General features: G+C 53.7%; 2 protein-coding genes across 29 annotated transcripts in view; both read right to left on the bottom strand.

The window, feature by feature from the left end:
* C4H8orf33 (chromosome 4 C8orf33 homolog) overlaps window positions 1-9,154 on the bottom strand; it is a 26,399-nt gene extending 17,245 nt beyond the window's left edge. Inside the window, exon 1 of one of the 3 annotated variants that reach the window (XM_085020622.1) lies at window positions 7,208-9,154. The gene's annotated coding sequence lies outside the window, so the exon portion shown is untranslated. Of the gene's footprint in view, window positions 1-830; window positions 2,451-7,207 lie in introns of those variants that run through there. The other 2 variants (XM_085020626.1, XM_085020625.1) reach the window with 2 other exon arrangements.
* Window positions 2,230-21,272, bottom strand: ZNF250 (zinc finger protein 250). 26 transcript variants are annotated; one of them, XR_002343660.2, is made up of 10 exons: window positions 21,228-21,272; window positions 17,936-18,010; window positions 15,989-16,227; window positions 15,591-15,677; window positions 15,269-15,395; window positions 15,043-15,156; window positions 12,025-12,087; window positions 7,208-9,632; window positions 2,982-3,098; window positions 2,230-2,450 (listed from the first exon to the last, which is right to left on the bottom strand). XR_002343660.2 is itself a non-coding variant. In XM_085021502.1 (8 exons), the coding sequence occupies exons 4-8, from the start codon at window positions 15,630-15,632 to the stop codon at window positions 8,308-8,310; spliced, it is 1,671 nt and encodes a 556-aa protein (XP_084877628.1). In that variant the 5' UTR covers window positions 15,633-15,677; window positions 15,989-16,210; window positions 17,936-18,010; window positions 21,228-21,272; the 3' UTR covers window positions 6,078-8,307. The 26 variants fall into 26 exon arrangements, 12 of the variants coding, with proteins under 12 accessions (XP_084877628.1, XP_013843433.3, XP_084877627.1 ...); XR_014843256.1 differs by lacking the exon at window positions 17,936-18,010; XR_014843254.1 differs by lacking the exons at window positions 2,230-2,450; window positions 2,982-3,098 and adding an exon at window positions 4,007-4,495 and having other exon boundaries at window positions 15,989-16,210.
* Between the last annotated feature and the right edge of the window lie 3,380 nt (window positions 21,273-24,652).

Here is a 24,652-nt window from a genome sequence, read left to right on the forward strand (position 1 = left end):
GAGACTGTGACCCACACAGCAGCTAGCGGCAATGCAGGGTCCTTAACCCACTGAGTGAGGCCAGGAATCCTCACAGACACTACGCTGGGTTCTTAATTCGCTGAGCCACAACGGGAACTCCAGTTTTCTGTAGTTGTAAAGTCTCTTTCCCAGCAGACTCTAAGGAGAATAAAAGAGGTGCCCCCATCAAATGCTTAGATGACACCGAAGCAGGGAATGGAAAAGCGGGGGGCAAGCCTTGCAAATATCCAGGAGAACTCCAGGCAGAGGTACTATCAAAGTCGAAGATCTCGGAGTTACCACGGTGGCACAACATAATCAGCCGTGTCTTGGGAGTGCTGGGACACAGGTTCTATCCAAGGCCCAGCACAGTGAGTTAAGGATCTGGCGTTGCTGCAGATGAAGCTTGGGTTGCAACTGCAACTCACATCTGATCCCTATGCTCCATATGCCTCAGGGCGGCCAAAAAAAGATGCAAAGACCCCTTTGCTATGAGCTTTCACATTTAGGGAGCCTAAGGGGAAGAGAGGCAGGAGAGGATGAGAGTTGTAGTCAGGGGCCACACGGTGAAGAATCTTCACTTTTACAGCTACATGCCAAACGATCAAACTGGACTACTCTGTCACACCATATACAGAATCAACTGAAACTGGATTAAAGGCTTTAAAGTAAGACCTGAAACCTTAAAATTCCTAGGAATTTTGGAAACACAGGCAGGACGCAATGTCTTAGCAAAATGAATTAAGTCAGAGAAAGACAAATACCGTATCTGACGCACATGTGGAATCTAAAAAGCAAAACAAATGAACAAACCAAACAGAAACACTCACGGATACAGAGAACAAACAGGGGCTGCCGGAGAAGAGAGAGGAGGTGGAGCAGTGAAACAGGTGAGGGAGACTCCAGTTAGGACAACTCCGCATGGTGACTTTCCAGGGGGTCCTTTCGTGATGTACAGAGATATCAAAGCGCCACATTGTGCACCTGGAGCTAACAGTGTTGCAGGTCAGTTACATTCAAAGAAATCCTAGCGACAAACGTTTTAACTTAATTCCAGAAAAGAACTGAGGAAAACAAAAACTATCTTATTCCGAAGGATATTGGCAGGTGAGGGCACGGAAGCATTGTGAGCAGGACCATAGCAAGATTGGTTGCATTTTGAAATCACCAACTGTGGTGTGATTAGACTTCAGGGAGCAAGAGTGAAGCCGCTGGAATAGTGAGACGAGAGAGAACAGAGTCTTCCATCTGGGAGAGGAAGAGGAATTCTGAAGTAGAGCTGACAGGTTTGGCTTACAGGTTGAATACTAGTTCTCCAGCAGAAAGATCACTAAGTAGAAGCAGGATTCCCTCAGTCGCAACAGCTGCTCCGGGATGAACCGCGGCTACGAAACTAGGGTACGGTTTGCCGGATGGCCACCTGGCTGGTCTTTCCCTTCCCCTTTCTGGAGGCACATTCAAAAGCCATTTAATTAAGGCTTTGACCGTGGGTCTTTACCACTCGGACCCACTAGGGCGGCAGTCACCAGGCACTGAGCTGAGCATGGCGACCGAGCCGCAGGGACGGCGCGTCGCGGAGGATTCGCGGCAGGTCTTTCCTCGGATTCAAGGTTCTCACGGGTCTCTCTCCCGTGTGGGGTGGATGGTGCGGAGCCCGGTGCGGGAGCCCTGAGCCTCCCAGGCGCTCCACACTCGCGGGCTTCTCACAGGCGTGAATGCTACACGCCGGATAAAGTGCGCGTTTTGGTTAAAGGTGCCACACCCGCCGCATACGCAGCTTCCCTCTGTGATCTGCCGTCAGCGGGGCACCGTGTGCTTCTGATGCCGACGGAGGTGTGAACCGTCTAAAGGTTCCCACAGCCCCGACGTTCGTGGGGTTTCTGCCCGCTCCGAGCTCCATGCTGAGCAGGACGGGCGCTTCGTCTCAAGGCCCCCCACGGTCGTCACGCCCGAGTGGGGCTTCCACGTGGGTTTCCTGACGCCCACTTGATCCGGGCTCTGATGCAGGCTCCCGCAGCCACTACACGCAGCTTCCTCTCCAGGGCGGGCTCTCTGGGGGTCTGTGCCCACCGAGAGCTCCCCGAGGGATTCCCAGCATCCCTAGATTGGGAGGGCTTCTCTCCAGTATGAGCTCTCACGCTGAACCGAGACCCGAATGAAAGCTTTTCTCATGTTTTTTCCAGTATCTGGGTTCCTTGATTGCCACTGTCCGTGCGAATTATTTTAAGATTTTTATTTTTTCCATTATAGTTGACTTAGTGTTCAGTCCATTTTTATTGTACAGCAAAGTGACCCAGTCATACATACATAACACATTCTTTTTTCTCACCTTATCCTCTATCATGTCCCAACACAAGCGACTAGATAAGAGTTCCCGGTGCTATACAGCAGGGCGAATTATGTTTAAAACCTTGATCACATTGCTGAGACGGCTCTTGTGCAGGAAACTCCTGAAATGATAGAGTCTGAGCTCAGATTCAAATTTTGCCTCTGACTTGTTACATCCCCGCCCTGGAAACGAATCCGACCAACCACGAGGATGCGGGTTTGATCCCTTGGCCTTGACAGTGGGTGAAGGATCCGGCATTGCCATGAGCTGTGGGGTAGGCTAGCAGCTACAGCTGCGATTAGACCCCTAGCCTGGGAACCTCCATATGCCGTGGGAAGCAGCCCTAGAAAAAGGCAAAAAGACAAAAAAAAAAAAAAAAAAAAAAAGATCCGGCGTTGCTGTGAGATGTGGTGTAGGTCGCAGTTGCCACTCAGATCTGATGTTGTTGTGGCTGTGGCATTAGGCCGGCAGCTGCAGTTCTGATTCGACCCCTAGCCTGGGAACCTCTATATGCTGTGGATGTGGCCCTAAAAAGCAAAAAAAAAAAAAAAAAAAAAAAACTTCCCTCTGGGTAACTGTCGTTGGCCTGAAACCAGTCTTCTCAGAATGAGGGTGTTTCACACTCACAAGTCACTCGAATCTGCAGTCTCACCTCATCTTTCCAGTTTTTACCGAGCTTAGATCCTGCTATGACCATTTCTTGTATTTCATTTCTTCATAAGTTTTCCGGTTTAAATGTTAACTTTCTTCTTAATCCTAGCCTCCAATTCTGAAACACAAATCATCAATATTATCTAAGAACTTTTACTACATGCAAGTGAGAACTAGAGGAAATAGGAACTGTATTTCCTAGGAAATGTAAGGATGAGGAGTTTCTGCTGTGGCTCAGCAGAAACGAAGCTAATATCCATGAGGAAACAGGTTTGATCCCTGGCCTCACTCAGTGGGTTAAGGATCTGGTGTTGCTGTGGCTGTGGTGCAAGCCGGCAGCTACAGCTCCGATTTGACCCCTGGCCTGGGAACCTCCATATGTTGAGGGTTCGGCCCTATAAAGACAAAAAGAAAAAAGGAAATATAAGAATGATTCAGAATGGATACCTTGCCTAAAGAATGGAAAGTAAGAGAAAAATGAGAAGTCAGAGCCGAATGGCGGATGTGGCAGTCACAGGAGAGCTGTTTACGTGTGTCCAGGCCTGACAGGAGGTACAATCTGAAGTTCACCCAAGCTTCAGGAGCGAGAGGCAGGCTGAACAGCTGTGAGATGCAGGAGCTTCAGGGACTAGGTTAGGGGGCCAGGAAAAGGTTCTTAGAACTGAAGGCAGAAACAAGGTAGAAATAGGACACTTTGGAGTTCCCGTCGTGGTGCAGTGGTTAACGAATCCGACTAGGAACCATGAGGTTGCGGGTTCGGTCCCTGCCCTTGCTCAGTGGGTTAACGATCCGGCGTTGCCGTGAGCTGTGGTGTAGGTTGCAGACACGGCTCGGATCCCGCGTTGCTGTGGCTCTGGCATAGGCCGGTGGCTACAGCTCCAATTCAACTCCTAGCCTGGGAACCTCCATATGCCGCGGAAGCGGCCCAAGAAATAGCAACAACAACAACAAAGACAAAAAGACACACACACACACAAAAAAAAAAAAAAAAAAAAAAAGAAATAGGACACTTGGGCTCTTTTAATATTTATTTTTAAACTTAACTTTATTGGCGTATAGCTGACTTACAATGTTATCGTAGCTTCAGGTGCACAGCAAAGTGATTCAGTTACACATACACCGTTTCCCCCCACAGGTCGTTACGAGTAGCTCTCCCCATGCGGTACAGCAGCTTCTCGCTGAGGACCATTGGACGCCGTGCTGCGGTGCTGCGCGTGCCACCCCCGCCCTCCCAGTTCCTCCCGCCCCCTCAAGTTTCAGCTGCAGTGTTCAAGATTGGTTTTGAAATGTGTTTCCATTTTCTAAGGTTTTCTGTCTCATTTTTATTAGACTCCACATATAAGTGATACCATATGCTGTTTGTCTATGAAGGCAGAAACAAGGTGCAAATAGGACGCTTGGGTTCTTTTTAATTTAGCTGAGCTAGGCTCTTTCATCTCAGTGCTTGAATCTTTCCTTTCCCTCACTTACCACAAATAAACAGGAACACAGAGCATGGACTTAGTGACATTATTCCTGCAAGAAGAGGAAAGTCAAGTGTGGGAGGGTCATGATTGGTAGTCGCTCAAGATTTAAAAAAAAAAATTGGGGGGGGGTCCTACTTGCAGCATATGGAAGTTTCCAGGCTAGGGATTGAATCAGAGCTGCAGCTGCTGGCCTACGCCACAGCCACAGCCACAGAGGATCCAAGCCATGTCTGCAACCTTCACCACAGTTCACAGCAACACTGGATCCTTAGCCCACTAAGCAAGGCCAGGGATTGAACCCTCGTCCTAGTCAGGGCCACAAACAGGACAGGAACTCCCTAAATATTTGATTATCTACTTTCTTACTTCTTCCTGCCTCAGACTTAGTAACTGCAAGACAGTCACTGGCCACAGACACTGTGTATCATGGGCTGGCTGACTGTGTCCGCCCCGAACCCATATTTTGCAGCCCTAGCATCCAAAGTGACTGTATTGGGAGACACGGTCTTGAAGGAGGGAAACTCCAGTTAAAGGAGGTCGTGAGGTGGAGCCCTCATCAGACAGAACAGGAATTCTTACAAGGAGATGAAAGGAGGGAGTCTCCGTTGTGAGACTCAGCAGTAACAAACCCACGAGGATCCATGAGGTTGCAGGTTAGATCCCTTGCTTCGCTCAGTGGGTTAGGGACCCAGCATTGCGTGAGCTGTGGTGTACGTCACAGTTGTGGACTGGATCCCGAGTGGCTGTGACTGTGACCTAGGCCAGCAGCTGCAGCTCTGATTCAACCTCTAGCCTGGGAACTTCCATATGCCGCGGGTGTGGTCAAAGACTAAAGATGAAAAGACAGCGGATGCACAGACAAAATGCCATGGAGGGAACAGCGGGAAGCAGCCACCTGTAAGCTGAGTAGAAAAACCTCACAGGAAACCAACCCTTAGGGAACCCTGACTTGGACATCCGGCCACAAGAACCAGAACAGAAATGTCTGTTGTTAAAAGTCGCCCGGTCTGAGTAGAGAAACATACAATTTTTTAAGGAAAAAAAACTTCGACCTAATGAGATAACTGGCCAGGTTGATAACTCACAGAACAGCAGCCAAAGGAAATGTTAGAAAAAATTACTGTAATTGTTCTAAGAAAGGGGATTTTTTTTTTTTTTTTTTTTTTTTTTTGTCTTTTCTAGGGCTACACCTACAGAACATGGAGGTTCCCAGGTTAGGGGTTTAATTGGAGCTGTAGCCGCTGGCCTACGCCAGAGCCACAGCAATGCGGGATCCGACCACAGCTCACGGCAACGCTGGATCCCCAACCCACCGAGTGAGGCCAGGGATCGAACCCACAACCTCATGGTTCCTAGTCAGATTAGTTAACCACTGAGCCACGATGGGAACTCCAGAAAGGGGATTTTTTTAATTTGCTTTTTGTCTTTTTGCCTTTCCTAGGGCCGCTCCTGTGGCCTGTGGAGGTTCCCAGGCTAGAGGTCTAATCGGAGCTGTAGCCACCGGCCTACACCACAGCTCACAGCAATGTCGGATCCTTAACCCACTAAGCAAGGCCAGGGATTGAACCTGCAACCTCATGGTTCCTAGTCGGATTAACCACTGAGCCACGATGGGAACTCCCAAGGGGATATTTTGATGGAGATGATCTCTCAGAGACTTAGGGAGGGGGACAAAATACACTTGTACCTGGACAGCTGCACAATTTGGTGTCTTTACAGCTCAACAGCAAAAAAACCAATAACCCAATTGAAAAAATGGACGGAGACCTAAGTAGACATTCTCCAAAGATACACAGATGGCCAGAAGGCACATGAAAAAGTGCTCAACATCACTAATTACTAGAGAAACGCAAATCAAAACTACTATGCGGTACCACCTCACATCTGTCAGAATGGCCATCGTTAACAAGTCGACCAGTGACAGATGCTGGAGCGGGTATGGAGAAAAGGGCAAGTAAGCTGGTTCAACCACTAGGGAAGAGCCTAGACCACGGAAACAACTTAACCGTCCACGGACAGGTGAATGGATTAGGAAGCTATGGTACACATACACGACGGAATACTACTCAACCATAAAAAAAGAAAAAATCACGCCGTTGGCAGCAACATGCATGGAACTAGAGACTCTCATACTACGTAAGTCAGAAAGACAAATACCGTATATAGATAGCACTCATATCTGAAATCTAATATACGGCACAAATGAACCTATCTACAGAAGAAAGACTCATGGACATAGAGAACCAAAGACCTGTGGTTGCCAAGGGGTCGGGGGAGGGAGTGGGATGGACTGGGAGTCTGGGGTCAACAGACGCAAACTGTTGCCTTTGGAATGGATGAGCAATGAGATCCTGCTCCGTAGCCCTGGGAACTATATCTAGTCACCTATGATGGAGCAGGATGATGTGAGAAAAAAGAATGTATTCATGTATGTGTGACTGAGTCACCCTGCTGTACAATGAGGTCCTGCTGCACAGCACAGGGAACTATTATCTAAGCACTTGTGATGGAACATGATGGAGGATAATGTGAGAAAAAGAACGTATATATATATGAATGACTAGGTCGCTTGACTGTATAGCAGAAATTGACAGAACATTGTAAATCAACTATAATAAGTAAATTTTTAAAAATTAAAAAAAACTTGATGTCTGGTTTACTCAACACAGGGGACTAGAACGATGATTTGAGATAAGACAGAATGATGGGAGTCGCTGAAACGTAGACAGTCCACACACAACCAAAAACCTTTTTTTCTTACCTGGGGATCTTGCTTGCCTGCTCAGGTGTCTGGGGTCTTCTGCTGGGGTTCAGCAGGTGTTCTGGGAGCTCTGTTCCACTGTAGGTGTATTCCTTTCTCAGTGTAACTTTTACTGTATCCTGGCGTGTACTTGATTGATTTACAGGGTGTGTGAGTTTCGGGTGCTCCGCAGAGCGAATCGGTTCTACACACACAAACACGCGTTCTTTTTCGGACCTTCCCTTTCAGGTTATTGCAGAATACTGGGCAGGGCTCCCTGTGCTGCACAGCGGGAACTAGGTGGTTATCGGTGTATACATGGTCGTGTGCACGCGTTCCTCCCAAACCCACTCGCCCTCCCCCCGCACGTGTATCTGTGGGAGGAGCGACTTCCAAGCCCTACTCTGCCCCGCTGGCTGGAGCCCCCCGATCTTGAGTAAAGTTAAGTGACCAGAAAAAGGGGTTTCTAAGTTTACATCACTTTTCACTAGTTAATCTCTAGGCCCTCCCTTCATACAAAACAAGTGGTTTCACCGTTAGGATTTCCAGCCATGTTACACGACACCTGGTGACAATTTCTTCAAAGCCGTTTACCCACGCAGCACTTCAGGTTTAACAGGATACTGAGGCTAGCCCAACAGTCATTGTATTAGGAAAGGCCTACCATGTTCTAAGACACATCTGGGGTGAAAGGAAGTCTGGTGACAGTGCTACTTACACCCTAACTTCCTGGAGTTTCTCATGTCCGGTAAACTAACGTGAAATAAGAGTTAAGCTCACAACAGCCATGTGGTGAATCCGCGCTACAACTTCGATTCACTGGGAGACAAATGAGGGATCCTTGGAGTTCCCTGGTGGCCTGGCAGTTAAGGATCCAGCGCTGTCGCTGCTGTGACTCGGGTTTGAACCCTGGCCCGGGAACTTCTGCATGTGTGGGCACAGCCAAAAAAACGAAACAGAAACAGACTAGGCATCCTCTGAAGTTCTTGCAGAGACATTTCATTCAGTGCTTCTCTGGCGTCTTCTGGGGACACTGAATCAGCAAAGGGTGTCCCCCAGTGAACAGATGCTGCCCCAGGACTGAGGCTTCCCGGGTCTGTGTGGCTTCCAGGCGGCCCAGCTCACAGCTTCCTGTGCACCTTCTGGTGCTGGATCAGGTGCCCGTGCTGGTTGAAGGCGCGGCCACACTCCCCACACTCGTAGGGCCTCTCGCCCGTGTGGATGCGCTGGTGCTGCACGAGCACGGAGTACTGGCTGAAGGCCTTCCCGCAGCGGCTGCACTCGTAGGGCCTCTCGCCCGTGTGGGTCCTCAGGTGCACGATCAGCGTGGCCTTCAGGCTGAAGGTCTTGCTGCACTGCGCGCAGCGGAAGGGCCTCTCGCCCGTGTGGATCCGCTGGTGCTGGACCAGGGACCGGCGGGCGCTGAAGGCGTGGCCGCACTCGCCACACACGTAGGGCTTCTCCCCGGTGTGGACCCGCTGGTGCTGGGTCAGGTGGGAGTGCTGCACGAAGGCCTTCCCGCACGCGTAGCAGCCGTAGGGCTTCTCCTCGGTGTGGATGCGCTCGTGGTTCATGAGGGTGGAGCGGTGGCTGAAGGCCTTGCCGCACTCGCCGCACTCGTAGGGCTTCTCCCCGGTGTGCACGTTGTGGTGCTGGATGAGGACAGAGCGGTCGCTGAAGGCGCGGCCGCACTCGCTGCAGGTGTAGGGCTTCTCGCCGGTGTGCACCCGCTGGTGCTGGAGCAGCGTCCTCTTCACGCTGAAGGCCCGGCCGCACTCCTCGCACTCGTGCGGCTTCTCGCCGGTGTGCACCCGCTGGTGGCTGCGCAGGACCGTGCTGTGGTTGAAGGCCTTCCCGCACAGCGGGCACACGTACGGCCTCTCCCCGGTGTGGATGCGCTGGTGCTGAATGAGATGTGAGAGCTGCGTGAAGGCTTTCCGGCACTCGAGGCACTCGTGCGGCTTCTCCCCCGTGTGGATCTTGTGATGCTGCGCGAGATCTGAGCTCACTCGAAAGGCCTTGCCACACTCATTACACTCGTAGGGCTTCTCGCCCGTGTGGATCCGCCGGTGCTTGCTGAGCACGGAGCTCTGGCTGAAGGCCTTGCCGCACACGCCGCACACGTAGGGCTTCTCCCCGGTGTGGGTTCTCTGGTGCTGGAGGAGGTGGGAGCTCCGGCCAAAGCACTTGCCACACTCGATGCACTTGTAGGGCCTCTCCCCGCCAGGGACGGCCGGCAGCCGAGTGAGAGGCCCGCTCTGGCTCGAGGCCCGGCCGTCGGGGGGGTCCACACAGCTGGGGCTCAGACGGAGGCTCCGCTCAGGCTGGCGAGTGCCCCGAGCCGTCCACTCTGCAGGCGTCGAACCCAGCATTGCCGATGTGTCCTCGGAAGTGAGCGGCCTCAGATTCAAGTCTGTGTTTGGGTTCTGCCCCTTGTCCTCAGACCCTGAAACAGCAAAGCCAAAGTGAGTGTGAACCCCACTCCAACTGCACAGCAAGTGCCGCCCTAAAGGTGCTTTGCTGAGGAAGGGGTGGCTCCAAAGTGCCCGCAAGTGAGAAGCCGCCAGCACGTCACAAACTGAAAGGTGCCCAGGTTGACAGTACAGCTAAAGAGACGGCACTGGCTCCCGTCTGAGGAGCACACGGGGTCACAGCCCACTGCCACCCGAGTCCTGCCCTCTCTGGGGCCTCAGAGGCCCTTGGAGCTGGCAAGGCAGGACCACACCTGCAACCATGGTGGTGGCGGCTGGTGGGGAGACGCATGAGCTCCCATGCGCACGTCCAGAAGACTCCCCCCGCCGGGGCTATGACCACTTTGCTGGACACACTGGGGCCAAGACAGGATCTGCAGGCCGGGGTGAGGACGGAGAAAGTGCTCGGGTTGGGGGCTCTGCAGGCCAAGTGGCCAGAGCAGGGGGTGCCGAGGACACCATGTCACCAGGGGACGAGACCACCCTGGGAGGAGGGGCTGTGCGCAGAGCGAATCTCTTTAAGGACCCTCGGAAGGTGGGGCTGGTCCTCCTGCCAACGTGCTGCCACCTTCAGACTCCCGAAGGGTATGCCAGAGCAGGGAGCCATGTGGGGGGAGGGGGATGCAAGGAGGGGCTCTCCCACTCTGGTCACACAAGGACTCAGCTGGGACCTGTGACAAGTGCCGGGGGCTGGTAACTCCGGGGAAGCTGATCAACCCCAGATCAACATGCTTCCCGGGGCCACCTGGGTCTGGTGGGCAACAGTCTCCTTCTGGAGCTCAGTGTAGGAACCGCCCTGAATGCAACCCATCACATTCTCCCCCATTGTGCTTTTTATTCTAAAAGGGCATTTTTAAGTCCGATGAGCCTTTTATTTTTGGTGGTAACAGCATTACTGCGATATCAGCTGTTTTCCTTGTTTGTTTGTCTTTTTAGGGCCGTACCTTTGGCATATGGAGGTTCCCAGGATAGGGGTCGAATTGGACCTGTAGCCACTGGCCTACAACTCAGGCACAGCAACACCAGATCCTTAACCCACTGAGCGAGGCCAGGGATGGAACCTGCATCCTCATGGATCCTGGTCAGATTTGTTTCCGCGGAGTTGCGACGGGAACTCAGAGATACCGAATATATATATATATATATATATATATATATATATATATATATATTTTTTTTGTCTTTTTGCCATTTCTTGGGCTGCTCCCGAGGCATATGGAGGTTCCCAGGCAAGGGGTCGAATCGGAGCTGTAGCCGCCGGCCTACACCATAGCCACACCAGATCCGAGCCACGTCTGTGACCTACACCACAGCTCATGGCAACACTGGATCCTTAACCCACTGAGCGAGGCCAGGGAGTGAACCTGCAACCTCATGGTTCTTCGTCGGATTGGTTTCTGCTGCGCCACAGTGGGAACTCCTACTTTTTCTTCTTTAATGGCCACACCCATGGCATACAGAAGTTCCTGAGCCAGGGATTGAATCTGAGCTGCAGCTGAGGCAACGCCAGATCCCTATCCCACTGTTCTGGGCTGGGGAGCAAACGTGCACCTCTGCAGTAATCCAAGCCGCTGCGCACGGATTCTTAACCCACTTCACCACAGTGGGAACTCCCTAAGCTTTACTTTTTGATTCATTCAGAAGTTGGTTTGGGAAGACAAATGCTGAACAGTGGGCTTCCTCAAACCCCAACAAGGACCCTTGAAATAGCTGAATCAAATCCAAGCAGTACCCCCACTAAGCAAGGGAGAGTCTAACTTGGACTCGGAGTGAAGTATCTGGAAAAAGATTTGTGCCAAGGCGCCAACAAATGAGACACGTGCTTGATTTGACCTACAGTGTCTCGTGACGTCCAGGAGGTCCGAAACACCAAATGCGAAGACATCCTGCAACAGGGTGGAAGCCAGGCCGCAGCAGACCCTGAGCAGAGGGTCCTCTTGGGAGAGGCTGGGGACACTTCCCCAGGGTGACACCAAAGGGGTACAGAGGCTGGGGTGCCCCAGCTTCAGCTGACCCCCTGAAATGAAGACACCCCGGCCCCCACCACCTGCACTACTCTCCAGGGCTCAGGCGGGTGACCTGCCCACAGCCAGACCTCTCCTTCCGGAGGGCCGGCCAGCACATCCAGGTCCCCCAGCCTCAGAACTTCCATGTGCCGTGGGTGCGGCCCTAAAAAGACAAACAAAAAGAAAACCAAATCTCTAAAACAAACACAACGCTCCTGGCATTTTACAGAGACTGTGTTGTGTAATGAAACCAGAGTTCGGCATCAGGGCCGCCTGGGAACTGGCTCCTGTGCTGGCGAACCAGGAGCACGAACACCTCCAGGGACTGCACGGGACTGAAGAGAAGGTCAGACACACTTACCCCAAGGACAGGAGGAGCTGTCTTGTCGCACACAACTTGTCATGTGGTCACACTTGAGGTCGTCTGCAAAAAGAACAGAATTGAAGGAACAAAAAAGAAACACCTCTCTGGAGAGTGGAAAAGCTGCCGTTACAATAGGAAAATAAATTCACGAGTCACAAACAGCAGGGCCAGCCCGGTGCACACGCTTAACCATCCCGAGCAGCTGCCGAGGTGAGGCTGAGATGCATGGCGGGGCCCAGGCTGCAGCAGGCAGCTCCCACTCTGCACACCCTTCATCTCTCAGACCCCTCCTCCGAGGCCCACGGAGTAACCAGGTGCTTTTGTGCAAAAGCTTCTGTCTCTGACCCACCATGCTCTTGGAGACTCACAATCTCTGGCATCATATAAAAAGGGTGCTCGTCCAAGACCTCTGCTGGGTGATCCCACGGCTGGCTGCCAGGGAGCCCAGGGCTGGTTGGTGGCAGCTGTTTTTGAACCCACTGTGGCTGCAGTCAGCAAGCAGTTTATCTTTTTTTTTTTTTTTTTTTTTTTGGCATTTCTTGGGAGGTTCCCAGGCTAGGGGTCTAATCGGAGCTGAAGCCACCAGCCTATGCCAGAGGCACAGCAACGCAGGATCCAAGCCGCGTCTGCGACCTACACCACAGCTCACGGCAACGCCGGATCGTTAACCCACTGAGCAAGGCCAGGGATCGAACCTGCAACCTCATGATTCCTAGTCGGATTCGTTAACCACTGCGCCACGATGGGAACTCCAGCAAGCAGTTTAAAGTTCTGCCTGAGATTCCACAACATAATGCTGTGTCTTTCTGCACTCACTGGAAAACGCGATCCTCCGAGGCTGGCCCACTGACTACTTCTCTGGGGCCCTGACTGTGCAGGTCAGTGACGGGCAGGCTGTCTATTGACGCCTGGTGCCCCCCGCCCCACAGTCCCTAGAAAAGGGGGAGGGGGCCAGCCGAGGACCCTGGAGCTGTGCAGCCTTGTGGGGGGTGGAGCTCGCCACCCTCACATCCTGCAGGACTGAAGCAACTGCGGACCCTGCCTTTAGGACTGGACACGCCTGCCACCACCCACCCACCCTTCTCTCCCAAAGGGCCGGCATATCTCTTGGTAGATCAATCACTGGATACTACAAGTCTCTGATGATGTTGTGTTATCTTGAAAAAAAAAAAAAAAATCACATCTTGGAGTTTCCGTCTTGGCTCATCGGAAACAAATCTGACTAGTATCCATGAAGACGCAGGTTCCATCCCTGGCCTCACTTAGTGGGTTAAGGATCCGGCATTGGAGCTCCCATCATGGCTCAGCAGTTACCGAACCTGATTAGCATCCATGAGGACACGGGTTTGAGCCCTGGCCTGGCTCACTGGGTTAAGAATCTGGCGTTTCCCCATGAGCTGTGGTGTAGGTCGCAGACCAGCGGCTTGGATCCTGGGTTGCTATGGCTGTGGTGTAGGCCAGTGAGGTACAGCTCCAATTGGACCCCTAGCCTGAGAACCTCTATATGCTGAGGTGTGGCCCTAAAAATCAAAAAAAAAAAAAAAAAAAAAAATCACATCTTAGAAAACATTTTCTGGAGTTCTTGCTGTGGCGCAGTGGAACTGGCCGCGTCCTAGAAGCGCTGGGATGCAGGTTTGATCCCAGCCTGGCAGCGGGGTAAGGATCTGGTGTCACTGCAGCTGCACCTTAGGCTGAAACTGCAGCTTGGATCTGATCCCTGGCCTAGGAATTCCATATGCCGAGGTGAGGGGTGCGGCAAAGAAAGAAAAAAAGAACAGCGCCTTTTTCTCTCCTGTTTTTGTACCTAACGAGATGGTGGATGGTAAGTAAACTTACCATGGTTGCGACTTAACACCACACACACACACACACACACACCAAGTCGAATCCCTTCAACGTGGGTGCCACTTACATCTCAACAAAACTAGAAAAAAATCATCCCTTTGTTGCTGATGAACAGAAGTGACACTGGGAGTTCCCGTCGTGGCGCAGTGGTTAGCGAATCCGACTAGGAACCATGAGGTTGCGGGTTCGGTCCCTGCCCTTGCTCAGTGGATTAACGATCCGGCGTTGCCGTGAGCTGTGGTGTAGGTTGCAGACGCGGCTCGGATCCCACGTTGCTGTGCCTCTGGCGTAGGCTGGTGGCTACAGCTCCGATTCAACCCCTAGCCTGGGAACCTCCATATGCCGCGGGAGCGGCCCAAGAAATAGCAACAACAACAACAACAACAACAACAAAGACAAAAGACAAAAAAAAAAAGAAGTGACACTGATTTGGAATGGAGGAAACTCATGTGAATTCTAATTGGTATTCCTTTTTTTTTTTTTGTCTTTTTAGGGCCGCACCTGCAGCATATGGAGGATCCCAGGGTAGGGGTCAAACTGGAGCTGTAGCTGCCGGCCTGTGCCACAGCCACAGCAACGCCAGATCTATGGCATCTGCAACCTACACCACAGCTCATGGTGACACTGGATCCTTAACCCACTGAGTGAGGCCAGGGATCAAACCCATAACCTCACGGATACTAGTCAGATTTGTTTCCTCTGAGCCACAACGGGACCTCCCTAATCAATATTCTTGCAAGGAGACAATTATACAAACGACAAGCAATGCTCCTCCTCCTTCTCAATTCTCGTAGCTTCCGTTTTATTGTTTTGTCTGGCTGGCTGTACTTCGGGCAGGACCCCCTGTCAATGCCGTGTGGCTGTGGACGGTGGGCTCCTTAGTTTGGTTCCTCATCTCAAACAACGGGCTTCAGCCCTCATTAAGCACCAGGATAACCTCTCCTTCTGCGCTTAGGATGCTCCCTTCTTTCCTAAACCAGCCGCAAAATCTGAATGTCCTGTAAGAGCAGGGACCTGGCAGGGGACAGTCACCACGCGCCCAGCCCTCCACCCACCTGGCCTCACTCCCTGCACTGGGCCTGGGCGCCTCGCCACCTCCACACAGGTTGCCGGGTCGGAACCCAGGTGGAAGCACCCACAGGTGCAGGAAAGCCAGATCCTCGCACTCACCTGAGCAGCCGCTGCCCAGGCCTCTGCGCTCCTCGGCGCCCTTCCTGTCCAGGACCCAGGGCTCCTCTCCTCGCTCCAGCTGGGAGATCACCTCGGGCTTGGACCCTGGAATTCCTGCTCAGGGAGGGAAGTCCTTTGTCTACACAGCATGTGTGAGGACCCTCTGCCCTGGGACCCCCAAGCCTCCCAAGGCTGAGCACGCACACAGGCCTGCCGAGGGCCTTACCCACGGAGACCACGTTGCCATAGGTTTCCATCATCACGTGTCGGTAGAGGCCCCGCTGCGCGGGGCCCAGGTGGTCCCACTCCTCCTGGGAGAGGAACACGGCCACGTCCTCGAAGGTCACCTTGGCCTGGATGACAGGAGCTGCAGGTCAGACTGAGGCTCCACGTTCGGGACAAGTGGGTGCAATCAGTGTGGGGTGTGGGGAGGCACCTGGCTGGGGGGGCCCTGACAGGAAGGGGCCACAGCGTCCAGGGGAGCCCCAGGGGCGGGACGACTGCGAGGGATGGCAGGGGTGCCGGGCCAGCCTCGGGGGGCCGCTCACCTGGGGTGCCGCAGCTGGTGGCAGGAGCCTGGTGGCTGCCATGACCTGATCCTCTGGGGTCTCCGAGAAAGAAGGAAATGGGGGTGCCTGAAGAAGAGGAGGGCACACTTGAGAAGCCCAGGAAGGTGCCCAGGAACACTGTGCAGCCCCAGGGCTCTGGCCACCAGCACAGCCAGAGCACCCTCCTGGGGCAGGTGAGAACGCTCCCCAGGAGCCGGTCCTCTGGGCAGGTGTGGGCCCCGGGCCAGGCTGCCTCCAGGAACAACTCCCCAAGAGAAGAGGCTGGGAACGGCCACATTCCCGAGGCCCCACAGGCTCGGCTGGACCTCAACCCTCCTGCCGGCATGTTAGCACCTCAACCACTCCCGGCCCTGCCCTGGCAGTCCTGGTGTACCCACCAAGCAGGGGCTGGCAGGTTCTGGGGACAGCAGGACCTAGCAGGTGTCCGTCACACCCAAACTGCCGGATGGCAGGGGGTCCGAGAGCTCTCCTGAAGAGTTGTGGGGCTGACACCCTCCAGAGGCTGAGGGGTCTGTGGCACCGGAGCAGGGAGCCAGCACCCCACCGTCTCTGTCCAACAGCAGGTGTATGAAGAAGATGCTGAACTGCACAGCAGCCACCTGCGGGGAAAAGGACCCTGGGGAGAGACCCCCACAGCCCAGTCCCTTTGTTCACTGTTCACCACGAGTGCTCAGTTCCCAAATGTCTGTCCTTTTCTGCAACTAGCAACTCTAATTACAATTCAAATGTCTAATTTAAAAGACAACAGGGAGTTCCCGTTTTGGCGCAGCGACTAGGAACCATGAGGTTGCGGGTTTGATCCCTGGCCTCGTTCGGTGGGTTAAGGGATCTGGCGTTGCCATGGTTGTGGTGTAGATCGCAGACGCGGCTCGGATCTGGCGTTGCCGTGGCTCTGGCGCAGGCCGGCAGCTATAGCTCCGATGAGACCCGTGGCCTGGGAACCTCCACATGCTGCGGGTGCGGCCCTAAAAAGGACAGAAAAAAGAAAAAAGACAACCAGCGTCTTAAAGAAAGAAGTGAATAAGAACAGAATTTGAAACAACGGGTGTTGGTCCCACCTGGCCACACAGGTGGGGAAGCTGTGGCCATAGCACCCCCTCCCCCGACCTTTGTGTGCCCAGCCCTGCCACCTCTCAAGGTCAGCCGTCCTCCTCACAGCCGGGTCCCACTGCCTCCCATGAGTGGGCCCCTTCCCTTCACCCCAAGTGGCCCTGGTCAGGGTCTCCTGTGACCTCCGGCAGCTCAGTGGCCACAGGTCTCCTGGACACCGCTCGGACTACCCACATCTGCATGAGACGTCCGCCTCCGGCCCTCTGGGAACCCAGTCAAGGTGGACAGTCCCGTGCACCACGGCCTGATGGCACCTGGGCCAGGATCCAACAGCGGACACCACAGGAGAGGGGCCCCATTCACAGCCTCCCCAGTGGGAGCTGGCAGCCTGTGCAGCCGACCCAGGCCAGCGCCCAGGCTGCGCCCACCCCACAAGCCTGCAGTCAGTGGGGTCCAGGGCTCCCGTGTGGTGTGCTGAGCCGGCAACTCCTTCCCTCGGGGCTGCCCTCTAGCACCCCAGACACTCGGCCCCCCACCCCGTTTCTGTTCCCGCAGGGCAGCACACAGCCCAGATCCCCAAGTTGGTCTCCCCGCCACCCTCTCATACCCACGCCTGATCCACCCTCCAAGGGCACCCAGACTCAGGCTGCAGCAGCACGGTCCCGCCCTGTCCCCCACAGGGACACACAGGGACACAGTGACCGGTGACCTCCTTGGCTCCAGGCCCAGCAGGCGGCGCCCGCCTGGTGGCTCATGCTTGGCCATGGTGCTCTCACCGAGGCCCCTGCCTCACCCAGCTCTCAGCCTCCCTTCCTGTCCCAGCACAGCAGCAGCGGCAAAGTCTGCTGAGAACGTATAAGCGAGCAGGGCTCTGGGAGGCTCCTGGGCGCACAAACCCTTCTGTGGCCTCCATTTCTTGTTTTTGTGACCTTCCGCTCAGACGGTTGCTCTGGGGGGGGGGGGGGGGAGGCAGAGACCAGGAAGGGTGGTAAGGAGACAGCAGTGCAGCCTCGGGGCAGGGCCTGGTCCCTCCTCAAGGAATATGCACAACACCACCTTTGAGCCTTTCTGCAGAACCGCTCTGAAGGTGCAGTCCTCAATCTGGCAAGAAGGAGGACCACCAGTACCAGCCCGGGGGCCACTAAACACAGCCTGGAGAAGCAAAGAAAGCTTGCCTCAACCCCGACCCTTATCTGTGGCCCTATTTTCCACTCCCCAAACTATAAAACCACCTCCTAATCTCCTCCAAGAGGGCACAGTATTTAAGACAGTACCTGTCGTGGTCCCTTTGTCTGGTAAAGCAATAAAAGCTCTTTTTCTCCTCCATCCAAAACGTTTCTATTCAGCAACTGCGGAGTTTCAACAGAAGCGCATGAAATTACAGGAGCAATGAGACCAAACATCTGCCATCTCTTGCCGCAGGGCGGAGCTTCCCAGGAAAGTCACCTGCCTGCTCAGGTGGAGCAGTGCTGTGCCCTGGGATAGCAGCAGGCTCAGGGTGCTGCTGCCAAAGCCACCAGTCCTCGTGCACAGCAGGCTTGCCCCCACTAAGACCAAGGTTCATGCCACAACAGGAGGTCAGGAGCATCGGCAAAAGCATGGGACACGGAGCATGTCCATGATGCTCCTGTTTCCTAGACAGGACCCCAGAGCCACAAAGGGGGTGCGACCCTTCGCCCCCGCCAGTAAGACAGGGAAATAACACCCCTCCTCCAAGGGCCTCTTTTTTTTGGTTTTTGCTTTTTAGAGCTGCACCTGCGGCATATGAAAATTCCCAGGCTAGGGATCAAATTGGAGCTGCAGGTGCTGGCCTACACCACAGCCACGCCAGATCCTTAACCCACTGAGGGGGGCCAGGTAGCGAACTGGTGTCCTCATGGATACTAGTTGGTTACCACTGAGCCACAACGGGAACTCCCAAGGGCCTCCTGAAGACGGCAAGATTAGGGATAGCATTTGCCTGTTGTATCACATGATTAGAGCAACTCAAACCAGGCTGTAGACACACCTGAGAGGGGTGGACAAGACCCTGCCACGGCAAGTCCCAGAAGAGCATCTAAGAACTCTACACATTACCAAAGGGGAACAGCGTACCATGAAGCATGCTTGTCCCTGCGGCCTGAATGTCTGTGCTCCCCCAGATTTCCAGATCTAAGTATTGAAACCCCAATGCCCAGAGTGACGGTGTCAGAGGCACCCAGGTCAGGAGGGTGGAGGCCCCAGAACTCCTGGCCCCTTCCTCCGTCAGGACACAGACGCCTGCGACCAGAACAGGGCCCTCCCCAGCCTACCAGCTCCAGACACCCGGCCTCCGCACAGCGGGAAATAAAGGTCTCTTGTCTTACAGGAAACCAGGTCGGTGGGGTTTTGTTTACTGCCGCTCAAATGGGATAAGACACTTGTATGCAGATAAAAACAAGTTTAAAGAGAGGTACTAACTAGTTTTTCATTTTTCTGGACTCTGACTTGTCCAGATCTCCTGGAACAAGTCTGTGCTGGATGCAAAGGTGTGCAGGACACCGCAGGGAGCAGAGCCACCTGGCTCTGAACCCCACTTTTCCTAGACCACCCCTCCCTCCAAGTCCACGGCTCCAGGCTGTCGCGACGTTCAGGCAGGAAGGGAGAAGAGGTGGGCAGGACAAGCCCTGTTGGGAAGGTCCCCAAAGCTGGAACCACCACCCTCAAAGGCCAGAAGTGACTCTGTGGAGCCTCCTAGGGAGACCAAGCTGCCCCCAACCCAGGGCAAGTACAAGACCCGCCCACCCACCCATGGGTCTCGGTCATTCTTCAGATGCAGGAATTCTGTCTTTGGAAATCTCCCTTGGGAATGACCCAGACCAAAACCAGAACAGATCAATTTCTCTGCAGCAGTGGCCACACTGCAGTGAGACACTGCCAGGTAAAGTCTGGCTCTGGTGGTGACTGAGGAATAGGAACTAAAACCGGCAGGGGGCTTAGGATTTCGCATTTATTAAATGACTCTATTTTGTAAACTAAGCTAAGTCTAGGAGCGGGTGCTCTAGATAATCTTGATACAAAAGAGCAAGGAGCTGTCCTTCCAAACAGCCCACCCACAGCGGCAGGCATGACAGGGCCTCTGCCTCTTCCTCACCACCCTCACCCTCAGACCTGCCTGCTGGAATGCCCGAACCCTCCTTCTTCATCTCCAGAGCCCCACGCCCCAGGGTGGAGGCACCTTCGAAAGTGCGCCCACACACCAGCCACAGAGCAAGATTCTGTTCACACACGGCCCCGAGAAACAAGGCTAAAACAAACTTCCAAAATGTGATGTAAATTCTGTGCACTATATCCACAAGGCCTGGCTGGACCAGAAGGGGCAGAGCAGGGCCACCTCTATAAACAAACAGAGTCAGGCCAGCCACTCAAATGCTGGGGACGACCGTCCAGGAAACCGCACTAAGACAATGGGTCTAAAACTAGAATTCTGCACCCAGCTCAACTAATCTCTAAAAAACTAAGCAAAAGCAGAGATGAAAACAGGACAGAAAGAAAACTAGATCATCTGATATCTACCACTAGGCTACTGATGATCATGAGCTAAACAGGGAAATTGTTATCGCTTAAGTGGAAAGAGCCTTTCTAAGCAACAAACCAAAACCAGAGAGTCTGGGGGAGCAGAGACCCACAGATCTGCTGACATGAAAATCGAAATACTTTGTACATCAAAGCACCACAAATCCCAGAAATGGGCCCAAGACTTGGGAGAATTTAATACCTGACAAAGGTGGTTTTCCAAATCAACGAAAAAATGAATTATTCAGTAGGTAGTGTCAGAAATACCAGGCTTTACAGAAAAACAATTGAGGCTGGATTCCCAACTTGCCCCAAACCAAAATGATTCCAGACGGATCCAACATTTTACAAGTACCAGAGAAAAACAAGAGCTTATTTTAAAACTAATCCTGGAGTGGGGAAAACCCTTTAAAATACACCACAGAGCCAAAAGCCCATTAAAAACGCGAAATCTTCCATCTCAAAAAGAATAAAACGCCAGAAAGGAGTCAGAGAACAATTTGAGAAGAATATTTTTAACATATACGGGAAAGAGGAGGAACCGGCGATCAGAAAGGCAACGCAAAAGCCGGCGCTCGGCGAGGGCCGGACCTACGACCACCCGCGGGGCCGCGGGGCTCGCCCTCCAAAGGCTGCGCCCTATTTTCCACTGAAGCGCGAAGTGGCTAACAAGCGGCCGAGAAGGCCGATCGCACTCGGTGAGAAAGGGCTGCACAAAGCAGCAGGGACTCGGGCCTCAGGAAAGAAGGAGCAATGGAATCCGGGAGGCAGTTTCCGAACGAGATGCCCCGGCCGCCCAGGGCCGCCCAGGGCACCGGTTTGGAACCTTAGCCCGCCCCGCCCCCGCCCCCGGGCCCGGCGCGAGGCCGGGGCTCGCGGCGCCGCCCTGCCCGCCGGACTCACCGTCCGCGGGGAGGGGCGGGCCTGGGCACGGCGAGAGAGGGGCTCAGAGGGGCCCGGGGGGCGGGCGCGCGCGGGAAGAACCCCCCCGCGTGCGGGTCTCGGCCCCGCGTGGCCCACAGGTTGACTCACCGTCTCGCCGCAGCCTCCAGCGTCAGGGCCGGCAGTCCGCAAAGCACTCAGACAAAGGGGGCGCCCCGCCCCGTCTGCGCATCCGCCAATCCCATAGGGCCCCACCCCCACAGGTCCCGCCCACGCCCCAGGCCCCCAATCCTAGCGCGCGACAGCTCCCAATCCGCCGTTGGCCCCGCCTTCCCCGCCCGCCGCCTTTTTCCTGACGAGGCCGTGCGGCGCGCTCCGCGGCCGCTGAGAGACCAATCCCCCGCCGCTCCTAGAGAGGCCGCGCCGTGCCCCGGACGCACTTCCGGCGGCCTCGCGGAAGCTGTCGCCGGGCGCTCCGGTCGGTTTTCGGTCCTCTAGGCTGGTCCGTCCCCGCTCTGCTTCAGCCGTGGGCTCAGAAGCGGGGCCTGGCTCGGGCTGCGGTGGTTGGCTCCCCGCCCACCCCGCGCTGGTGGTTGCGCTTTGTGGGGGCGGCGGCCGGGACAGGAACGCGGGAGGACCCGCGGGGCGGGAGGACACGATGTGGCCGTGTTGCTGTTTCTAGCCGCGCCTGCTGGGTCTCAGGCCGGGCCGAGGTCTTCCCGAGGGGCACGGGTGACTGGGACTCAGGACGAGCTAGGCGGAGTGGGAGGACAGGTGCCCCGACGGTGGGGCTGCAGAAGGGGTCTGGGGAGAGGCCCGATGCTGGAAGTGGAGGAGTGGAGGAGGCTGGCAGGCGCCGGCGTCAGGGGCGGGGGTTGCCGTCCCGTGGAGCGTGAGGTCAGTTTCCCACGGGGAACTGCGTCTGCTGCTCGCCACCGGCCTGAAGCTCAGGTCCGACGGTGTCCTAGATGGTTTTGGCCAGATGGCAGTGTTAAACTAAACAAGGTCATTAGACTGGGTGGCTGTACTGCCTGGGTAGCTCCTTTTTTTTTTTTCTTTTGATCTTTTTAGGGCTGCACCCAGGGCATATGGAGGTTCCCAGGCTAGGGGTCTAATCGGAGCTGTAGCCTCCGGCCTACGCCAGAGCCACAAAAACGCTGGATCCTAGTCGTGTCTGCGACCTACACCACAGCTCAGGGCAACACCGTATCTTTAACCCACTGAGCGAGGCCAGGGATTTACCCCACGTCCTCATGGATGGTAGCCGGGTTCGCTAGCCGCTGAGCCACTATGGGAACTCCTGGGTAGCTACTTAAGCGACGCTCCCCCCTTCCAAGTAAGGCAAGTGCTTAAGTTATAAGCAACTTCCTTGCTTTGCTTCTGCCTCTCTTCTATAAAAACCTTACTTTCCTCTAGCTCCTGCTGGAGCCCAGTTCCACTCCATATTTGCTCAAATAAACACTTCAAAGTTTTTATATGCCTCAGTCTACTTTTTAACAACGGGGATGAGGTCTGTCCCAGCAACCTTGGTCCCAACCCGGAACCGATGTTGGGATGTTGACCACATCCTGCTCTTTTTCTCCTCTGTAACTTATTTTACAAATGTTCATTCATAAGGGTTGAAAAAACAATACGACAAATACCTGTTCATTTTCCCCTTAGAGTCAACAACTGATATTTTGCTAGTTTTTCTAGCAATTCAGCAACCAGCATTTCTGTGTGTCAAGCTCTGCCACTTTTTTGTCTCTCTGCTTCAGCAAGTGCCTATTTCTTGAGAGCCTGGTGTGTGCTAGGCACTGTTCTGGGTGCTGAAGTTAGATCAGTGAATAAGACGAGAAACATGCCCAGTAAGTCCCTATTCTCATGGACTTCACATGTGAGTGGGGAAAGCAGGCGGAACAGAATAAACGTGTGAATTATGAGCGTGTCCAGAGGTGGTACCTGCCACTCAGACGTGTCCCCTGGCTCGGTGGCATAAGACAGCAACAGAGCTGCAATTGCTCCACCTCCCTCTGGATCCTTCAGCGTCACTGATTCTGGCTGTATTTAGCCCCAGTGCAAAAGGCTCTCTGTTCTGCAGGGTACCCACATCACCAGGAAAAACAGAGGGTTTCAGTCCATCCCCATGGGTTCCAGTTCACACCACGGGTCTCAGCTCATCCCTGCTTGCTCCACTTTGCACCCATGTCCCTCTGCAACACCTGTCTTGCTCCAGCATCAGAGGCAAAGACAGCAGTTGCTTGGAATTGATTATGTCCCACATTTGCATGCGTTCTAATTCCTGTAATATATATTTTACATAATTATTTCTATAGCTTCTGTCTCTTGATTTCCACCTCATACAGTATACTTTTAAGTGCACATGCACACACACACACGCACAATTTTCCTTTTTATAGCTGCACCTGCAGCATATGGGAAGTTCCTGGGGTCTAATCAGAGCCGCAGCTGCATACCTACACCACAGCAACACCGGATATGAGCCAAAGCTGCGACCTATACCACAGCTTCAGCAATACTGGATCCTTAACACACTGAGTGAGGCCAGGGATCGAACCCACATCCTCACAGAGACATCAGATCCCTAATCTGCTGCACCACAACAGAATTCCTATTCCTATGCCTTAGAATATAAATTTTTATTTCACCTAAGCCTTTCACCAACTCTGCTTTATCCAACTAAGTATCATTATAATTATTAGTTACTTGAAAAATGTCCAAATTGTCTGAGCCAATCAAAGGGAGCTGCTGCAGTTGGCTGACATGCTTGAATCTACCTTGTTTTTTAAAGCAGACTTTTATATTTATTACTTTGAATGCCCCCTCCCCTTTTTTGCACTGACGTCATCTAAACTGAGGGATCCACATTGCCAACTGACACCACTTCCCCAAACCCAAGTGTGCAAGGGAAATGAGCCTGTGTGAGGCTCTTTAATAGATGACGCACCAGGGAATCTGTCTACCCCTTTCCCTGAAAGAAAGTAACTAGAAGGGCTGGAACCACAGGGTGGTCTAGGGCTCCCTTGCTTTTCTGGCTTTTGCATATGTAGAGTCAGTCCCCTCAGGATCCCTGACTATTTTGGTGGAAAAGAATCAGAGGCTTCCAGGGACGCACCTGAAATTTTTCATGCTGTTGGTGCATTGTTAGAGTGCTAAGCTGGAAACGGTCCTTTTGAGATTGTGTCCGCACTGACTTTTGACAAATTCAACACATTATGTTAGTTTCAGGTAGGACTGGCGTTGACCATTTTCAAAAGAAACTTAGGGAGTTCCCGTCGTGGCACAGCAGAAATGAATGCAACTAGGAACCATGAAGTTGCAGGTTCAATCCCTGGGCTCCATCAGTGGATTAAGGATTTGGCGTTGCCATGAGCTGTGGTGTAGGTCGGAGACACAGCTCAGATCTGGCGTTGCTGTGGCTGTGCTGTAGGCCGGCGGCTACAACTCCAATTGGACTCCTGGCCTGGGAACCTCCAAATACCATGGGTGCAGTCCTGAAAAAAAAAAAAAAAAAAAAAAAAAAGAAAAACTAGGCAAATAATATTAACCATTCACAGAAAACAAAATACAAATTA

This window comes from Sus scrofa, chromosome 4 (genome assembly GCF_054392235.1).
Source record: "Sus scrofa isolate SSC_HxYL_T2T_F1_AM1 chromosome 4, Sscrofa_HxYL_maternal_Yorkshire_Landrace_v2.0, whole genome shotgun sequence".
In the NCBI taxonomy this organism is placed as follows: Eukaryota; Metazoa; Chordata; class Mammalia; order Artiodactyla; family Suidae; genus Sus; species Sus scrofa.

What these genes read in the sequence shown, in the direction of transcription:
- ZNF250 (XM_013987977.3), bottom strand. Translation starts at nt 18,064, where the DNA reads ATGTTTGGTCTCATTGCTCCTGTAATTTCATGCGCTTCTGTTGAAACT. An exon ending in CCTGGGCAGCGGCTGCTCAG is followed by an intron (nt 12,088 to 15,042) that starts GTGAGTGCGAGG and finishes TTCTTTTTGCAG; the next exon opens with ACGACCTCAAGTGTGACCAC. An exon ending in CAGCTCCTCCTGTCCTTGGG is followed by an intron (nt 9,633 to 12,024) that starts GTAAGTGTGTCT and finishes TTGCTGTTTCAG; the next exon opens with GGTCTGAGGACAAGGGGCAG.